General features: G+C 46.8%; 1 protein-coding gene across 1 annotated transcript in view; it reads left to right on the top strand.

The window, feature by feature from the left end:
• Positions 1 to 106: 106 nt before the first annotated feature.
• The window catches only part of STC1 (stanniocalcin 1), an 8,145-nt gene continuing 119 nt past the window's right edge, over positions 107 to 8,132 (top strand). Inside the window, exons 1-4 of the mRNA XM_009078228.1 lie at positions 107 to 224; positions 3,019 to 3,161; positions 4,085 to 4,296; positions 7,999 to 8,132. The exon at positions 7,999 to 8,132 is cut by the window's right edge and continues 119 nt beyond it. Of these exons, the coding sequence (XP_009076476.1) occupies positions 107 to 224; positions 3,019 to 3,161; positions 4,085 to 4,296; positions 7,999 to 8,132 (607 nt within the window). The remainder of the gene's footprint in view (positions 225 to 3,018; positions 3,162 to 4,084; positions 4,297 to 7,998) is intronic.

The following is an 8,132-nucleotide window of genomic DNA, read 5'->3' as shown; positions in this document are numbered from 1 at the left end:
AGGGAAAAAAAAAGGAAAAAAAAACCCCAACCCAAAGCCACCTCAAAGAGAGAAAAAAAAAAAAAAATAAAAAAAAAGCTCACACTTAGCGGAAACTTGTCAGAGAATGCTCCTAAAGTCTGCTCTTCTCCTGCTGCTGCTCATCAGTGCCTCCGCGTCCTACGAAGCTGAGCAGAATGACTCTGTGAGCCCCAGGAAACCCAGGGTGGCAGCCCAGAACTCAGGTAACACCCAGCAAGGAGGGCTTGGAGCCTGATGTCTTTTCTAAAGTCAGTGTTCCATGAAAAAAATATTAGAATAAAAATGCTAACTCATATTTACCCATTCAGTTTTCTTGTTAGAACAGAGTTTTTCTGCCTTTTTAAAAAATTATTTTTTTTTTCCTTTTTTTTTTTTTGCCTGCTAAACTTAACGCTGGGAGGTACAAAGCTTGCTGGAAAGCTCTGCCCTGGAGGATGTTGGTGCAAGGGCTGGAGAAGAAGAAGAAGCTTCTCCTTTAGGAGCTGGGGCAGGGAACTGGTGTGTGAGCAGCTTGCAGGATGCAATCCCTTCTCCCTCCTCCTCCTCTTCTTCCTCCTCTTCCAGCTCCTAAATGAGTAGTTCCCTAGACTTTTTCTCTTAGGATTTCTCCTCTTTGCATGTACCTTTGTCTCCTCTCGCCTTGCAGCCCAGCTCTGGTGTGAACCCCTTTGCTTTTTAGGAAGTTGCTCAAATCTGGGGATATTTGAGTGCCTCATTGTTCTGCCACACATCTGTCTGCTCAGAGAGGGGGGAGAGGGAGAGAGAGAGAGCTGCGACTTTGAAGAATGCAGTAACCTAGAAACTGTCCCCCTGCTAGCATTTCTTTCCTGGAAGGGAAGGGGATAATGATGTTGGAAATTGCTTGGAGTCAGCTCTGGATGCCTCGACTTTGATGCTTAGATAAGTTGGAGACATTGTCTTGAACAATGGGCATGAAGAAAAAAAAATCTGCCTTCTCCTCCTGTACTGCAAAGATATTAAGGCTCTAATTTGGAGCTCATTAACAGCTGCCTTCTTGGAGATCTGCAAGGCTCGGAAGGGGATAATGATGTTGGAAATTGCTTGGAGTCAGCTCTGGATGCCTCGACTTTGATGCTTAGATAAGTTGGAGACATTGTCTTGAACAATGGGCATGAAGAAAAAAAAATCTGCCTTCTCCTCCTGTACTGCAAAGATATTAAGGCTCTAATTTGGAGCTCATTAACAGCTGCCTTCTTGGAGATCTGCAAGGCTCTGCAGCATTAGAGCAGGGTGTTTGCTCAATTTCCTTTTGTATTTGGTTGCTATAGAAACATGGGGGCTCCCTCTTGCACCGTGCCTAAAACAATAAAGCCTTAATGCATCCCAAGTCTTGCTGCAAGCAAAGTTATAATTTGAACCTGTGGCAGCATAATTAGGGGGTGACTCGTGCAATCAGGAGGTTATGAACTGGGGAAAGGATGAACTTCCTAAATATTCCTCCCTTCAGGCAGAGTAGAGGATGAGGAAGGGTTAAATGGGTGATTTTTTAAATTTTTTTAAAAGCTATTTTCTTCCTTCCCCCCCCCCATCAAAATCCCAGTTCTAACAAATCTTTAGGTTTCAACTTAGCTTGCTGTAAGGTGTGTTTTCTCCCACTTCCAACCTCACTTTTCCCACACCTCAGAGCTCCATGGGGTTACATTTCTACCCAAAGAATGTCTGGTAACATGAGCTGCAAAAGTAATGAATATGCCTTGCCCAGACACATAAGGGGACAGATGTTCAGTTTACCAAAAAAAAAAAGAAAAAAAGGTTTATCCCAACTAATTTCAAGGCAATCTTGTGGCAATTGTGCTGATTCATTGTTAAAATGCACTCCAAACGCTGGGATGACATGGATAATCTCCTGTTCAGGCTAACTCCTGCCTTAAGGATGTTAATTATCCATGGGCAGCTCCCTTACCTTAACTTTCTCTGCCCAAATTTCCCTTCTCCTTAGGAATCTACAGCAAAAAAAGAAAAATAATAAACCCTTTCTTGGCTATGTTTGCAAAGTTCCAGGTCAGTATTTAGCATTAAGCTGCTAGATCAAGTTCTTTTTGGTTCTGATCATTGACTTGCAAGCTGAAATCTGATTTCTATATCATTTAGGCTTTTTAGAAAAGCACAAATGTCTCCAATACCTCTCCCAAAAGTGCCAATTTCATGGCATCTTCTTGGTGATTTCAATCTCATTGTCAGATGAGGTTTGTGAGGTGCTTTGGTCCAAGACCATGGAGGAGACCTCACCACCCACTGCTGCTCATGGGCATCATTGCTTCTCCTTCTTTAGAGGGAGTTGGAATAAAGCTGTAAGTGCCTGAAATCAGAATAGGGTTGGGATGGACATGCAGCTCTCCATCTAGCCAAGGACCATCAGCTCTTGCCTCTCTTTTAATCCATGTGTGACTGATTGAAGGTTTTGGTTGTTGCAGTTTCTGTGCCTCAATTTGCTGCTCAGGTCTTTAGTTCATAGAGTCCTGGAATGATAGAATGGGTTGGGTTGGAGAGAGTTTAAATCTCATCCAGTGCCATGGCCAGGGAAACTTTCCACTAGCTCAGGTTGCTCCAAGCTCCATCCAACCTGGCCTGGAACACTCCCAGGGTTGGAGCAGCCACAACTTCTCTGTCCAACCTGTGCCAGTGTCTCACCACCCTCCCAGGGAGGAATTCCTTCCCAATATCCCATCTAATCCTACTCTTTTAGCTTAAAACCATTCTCCTTGTCCTATCACTATCTCCCCTTGCTCTTCTTCTTTTATAAGACACTTGGAAGGGGCTCTAAGGTCCTCCAGAACCTTCTCTTCTCCTGCTTGAACACCCTCAGCTCTCACCCGTAGCCAAGGAACTCCAACTCTTGGAGCATCTTCCCTTGTTGCCTCTCCCTCTAGACCCAAGTTGCTGTTTGCCTACATCAAATATGACTTGCCCTTGAGCTGGAGAAGGGTTTTTTGTCATTGTGGCTGTGTCCTGATGTGCCTGTACCTCTGTCCACAGCCGAGGTGGTTCGGTGCCTGAACAGTGCCCTCCAGGTGGGCTGTGGAGCCTTCGCCTGCCTGGAGAACTCCACGTGTGACACGGATGGGATGTATGACATCTGCAAGTCCTTCCTCTACAGTGCTGCTAAATTTGACACTCAGGTACAGCATGAACAGAAAGGGGCCCAGAATAACCCTCGAGTTCTAGCTCTGCCTTTCATGCACTCAATGAAGGGCTTTGACGAGTCCTGCGGCACCGGAGCACGTGCTCAATGCTCTGCTGATGCCTTAACTCCTCTGGCCTCAGAGACATGAGCTTTGGGCAGCCTTAACCCTTCCTTCCCTGCAGCTCTTCCTGCTGCTCCTCTCACCCACGAGTTTTGGCTACAGGCACATCCTTCAGGGCTATTTTTCTCCAGGACATTTTTCCACACACACTGTGCTCCATGTGAGGACTTGGCAAGGAGGGTCCTGTGAGGTGGAGAGCAAAGTTTCCTCTTCAGGAGGAAATAGAAATGTTCTTCTAACAAAATAAAGCTTCTGACTGTGTGACCTGGCACAGGGCTGGGGTTTGGATTGAAAGTCTTTAGGACTGGGAATACACAGCCAGATCAGCCTCTCCAGAGCTGCAGGCAGAGTAAATAGGATAATATTGGAGGGCTGTGGCTCTGCCAAGAGCCTTTTTCCTCTCTGCTTCCCTCCCAAAATGCACACACCTCCTTGTTCCCTGTGCTTTTGCTCCCAAGGACAAACTTAAAAGCACTTCAAGCATCTCGAGGGGTGGTGAACCAGATGTGTTAAATCAGTGGTGTTAAATGATGGTTAAATCACTCCAACCCCTTCCCAAGGGCAGAATTGGCTCATCCCTGATCCTGCCACTTCCAGGTCTGTTCACTCAGACTCCTTTTACCTAAATCCTTTGGGGAATAGGAGCCCTGGGCTGGGAGTGATAATTTAGGCCTGGTGAGGAAATTCCAGCAGGTCTTTAATTGCAGGAAGGGTAATGAACAGCATCCAGGCAGAGTGGAGTGTCTAATACTTTCCATGCAACTTGTTGCAGTGTAAGGTTTTCCTTCTGTTTCCAGGGAAAAGCTTTTGTGAAGGAAAGCCTGAAGTGCATTGCGAACGGGGTGACGTCCAAGGTGTTCCTCGCCATCCGCAGGTGCTCCACCTTCCAGAGGATGATCTCTGAGGTGCAGGAGGAGTGCTACAGCAAGCTGGACATGTGTGGCATTGCCAAACGGAACCCTGAAGCCATCACAGAGGTCGTGCAGCTCCCAAATCAGTTCTCCAACCGGTATGTGAGGCTTTCCCCAACTGGAAAGCACAAGGGGAAGCTCAGGGAAGGAATAAGAGGGACTGAGTTGAGTAAATCCTTGCAAGTTCTAGTAGAGCGTAGCTTGAGTAATGTTCTCTCCCTCTTCAACCTCTTGTAAGAGCTTGGAAATTCCATATTAGGTGGATTCATGCAGCATCTCTGGCATGTTCAGGGCTGCTCGTAGAGTAGAATCATGGAACTGTGGAATGGTCTAGGTTGGTAGAATAGAATCATAGAACCATGGAATGGTTTAGGTTGGTGGAGTAGAATCATAGAACTGTGGAATGGTTTAGGTTGGTAGAATAAATCATAGAACCATGGAATGGTTTAGGTTGTAGAGCAGAATCATAGAACCATGGAATGGTTTAGGTTGTAGAGCAGAATCATAGAACCATGGAATGGTTTAGGTTGTAGAGCAGAATCATAGAACCATGGAATGGTTTAAGTTGGTAGAATAGAATGATAGAACTGTGGAATGGTTTAGGTTGGTAGAGCAGAACCACAGAACCATGGAATGGTTTAGGTTGGTAGAGTGGAATCATAGAACCATGGAATGGTTTAAGTTGGTAGAATAGAATGATAGAACTGTGGAATGGTTTAGGTTGGTAGAGCAGAACCACAGAACTGTGTAATGGTTTAGTTGGTGGAGTAGAATCATAGAACTGTGGAATGGTTTAGGTTGGTAGAAAGAATCATAGAACCATGGAATGGTTTAGGTTGGTGGAGTAGAATCATAGAACTGTGGAATGGTTTAGGTTGGAAGGACCTTAAAGATCATCTTGTTCCTGCTGTGGGCAGGGACACCTTCCACTAGCCCAGGTTGCTCAGAGCTCTATTCCATGTGGCCTTCTCAACCTATTGCAACTTCATTCACTTCTCCAGACCACAGCTAACCCTTTCCTTGGGTTTATCTGACACCTGGAAGATGAGGGTTTGCCCTCTGAGTTACTAAAGTGCTACAAGAAACTAGGAGAACCAGCAAACATGATCCTGTATAAATTTGCTCTGCCATGATCCAGTGGTTCTTGGCTTCTAGGGGATAGTCTGGAGTTCTTAATGGTCTGGTTTAGGGTTGTCTTCACCTCTGTTCCTTCTGCTAGCAAGGGCTGCCTGCAGGAACAGGCACATCATGCTGCTGCTGGCACCTTTATCTGAGCACAGAACTGCCCTGTCCCCATCCTCCAAGGACAAGGGACACAGAGAGGCTTCAGGGAGCTGCTGCAGTCTGCTCAGTCACGCTGCAAGGGCAGGGATTTCTTCCTCTAAAATCCTGGAACAATCAGTGCTGAGTCTTGTGATTGGGATAAAAGGGATCTTTTTTTGAAGAGTTTGAGTAAATATACTCTAGAATTGGAGTGCAAACAGAGCAAGCTGCAGTGCAATGTGTGGGCTCTGCTCCTCTGGGGTGGCTCTTCCACTGGATCTAGAAGCATCTTGAGCCTCCACACCTATCCCAGGGCAGGAGTGCAAGTGCTAGATAGAGGTACTAGGTAAGTGTTGCATCTCTGAGCATCTGTTGTTCATAGAATCACAAAGTATCCCAAGTTGGAAGGGACTCACAAGGATCATTGGAGTCCTTGTCCTGGTATAGAAAACTCTAATCTAGGTATTACAGGCAGAAAAATTACACTTGTGGGAAGGCAAAATGACACTGGAAGGCAAAAATGATGTTTATGTGTCTTTCCCCTCTCCCCAAGCCAATCTGGAAGAGGTTTGTTGGTGTTCCCTGAGGACTGGGACAAGGAGGGACAGCAAAGTGGTTTACAGGTTAAATTGAGGGCTGTAGAGTTAAACAGCTCTTGGTGGGGTTAGAAAGGGGTTGGGGTGAAGGGGGGATAAGTGGACACTTCAGCAGGGTTGGGGATGTTCCTCTGAGAGGACCAAGCCAGGCCTGGAGCTGCTGGAACAGGGAACTCCTCCCCACCCCAGCACCAACCCTCACCCAAGCCAAAGGATATTATGACATGTTGAGTAACAAAAGCAGCAGGATTTCCCAGCTCATAGTTTACACTGAGGGCTCCTAAAGCATCCTGCTTTCCCAGCCCCTGTCCCAACATAGCCACAGAATAAGAATGTGCCACTTGGCCTGGGACACTGAGAGGAAGTAGTTAAAGGTCATAGCATCTTCCTGTGATTTAATCTCATGGCAGGAGCAGCAGGAGAGGAAAGCTTTGCTGCCTCTGCTTTCCAGTTGAGCTACTGAAAGGCACTGGCAAAGCTGTCTGATTGCTGCTCCAGCCATGGAAACCACCAAGCTGGATGGGATCTGCTCCTCCTGTCCTGTTGGGCTGGGACTGATTTAAGCTGAGTGTGTGGCTCACACAGATGTGTTCATCATCAGCTCCTGTGCACACTTCAGGCCTCACTGTTTGCCCTGCTGAGCTGTGCTCACACCATTCTCCCCTCTGCCAAAGCCTGGGCTTTTTGTACTTGAGGTGCAGCACAAACTTTGACCTGCCCTGACCTCCCCTGGCTGCCCCTAAAGGCCAGAGCTGAGTTGGGAAAAGAGTTTGACTGTGAACTCTCATTTCCCTCTTCCTTCCCCTCCTCCACCTGCAGGTTATTCTCTTCTCAGCTCCTGTGGAAAAATGTCACAGTGACCTTAAAGGCTTAAAATAAGTTCCATGATGTCCTTTCAGGCACAAGTAACCCAGCAAATATGGGACTGCTCCTCTTTGTCCCAACTTTTGCTCCCTAGGAAGATGTTCCCACGTGTCAGCTCTGCTCTCTCTGCCCAAGCCAGACGTGCTCACAGGGCTGTGCTGGCTCTGCCTTGGCCCTGTGGAAGATCATTCCTTGGATCCATGTTCTCAGCAGAGCTGGGAAAACAGATCAGCATCATTTCCTGGCTCCCTCCTTGACCAAGGAATAAGGACTCAAAGCTGCTGGAAGGGGGAATGCAGCTAGAGGAGGCAGGAACACACCAGGGCAAAACTTGGTCATCACTTGGGATTGAATGCATGGCCAACTTGGAAGTGACAACAGATTGTAGGGCCTAAAGATCTGTCCCAAGGGAATATCTGCATCTATCAGGCTGAGACTGATTTACTTCTCCCTCTTCTGGTCCCTTGTGCATGGAGGGGAAGGGATGGGACAAGAGGGAGAGATGCCACAGGGATGGATCCATGCATAGGAAGGTCATTCTGGCTCAGAGATCAGTTTAACCTGAGATCCTCTGCAGGATCTGTCACTAGAAAGCTCAATTCTTTGGCTTCCTAAAGCTCTACAAACTCAGGTTGTTTAGGGGAGAATAAAACCCACATTTAAGCAGATTATCACATCTCTTAGCTCCTTACTCTCACCTTCTTCCCAGCCCATCAGGATAAAACCAAACACTGTGTGTGTCCTCTTCTCCCAGAGCTGGAGCAGCTGCTCAGTTAGGACAATGCAATCAGAATTTTGGTGTTGTGTTCCTTCCCTCTGCCATGGGCACATATCTCCACATCCAGGGAATTTGCTAGATACAGTGAGGATAAAGTTGGGCTCAATCTTGGAAGTCTTTTCCAATTTTTAATGATTCTCTGATGATTATGCACCATCAAAACCCAATCTCAAACAACCCTTGAATGACTTAAAACTTCTACATCTCCTAGCTAGGTCACTTGGGTTGGATCTCCTGACTGGAGAGATCTTGTCCTGCTGGGAGATACCTTGGGCTAACATGTGCTACCTCTGGCACAGGTATTACAACAAACTGGTGAGAAGTTTATTGGAGTGTGATGAAGAAACCGTGAGCACCATCAAGGACAGCTTGATGGAGAAGATTGGCCCCAACATGGCAAGTCTCTTCCACCTACTGCAGACTGACCACTGTG

The sequence above is a fragment of the Acanthisitta chloris genome, unplaced genomic scaffold (assembly GCF_000695815.1).
Source record: "Acanthisitta chloris isolate BGI_N310 unplaced genomic scaffold, ASM69581v1 scaffold1567, whole genome shotgun sequence".
NCBI lineage: Eukaryota > Metazoa > Chordata > Aves > Passeriformes > Acanthisittidae > Acanthisitta > Acanthisitta chloris.
Note: the sequence above shows the minus strand (reverse complement) of the source record. Positions and strands in the feature narration are given on the sequence as shown.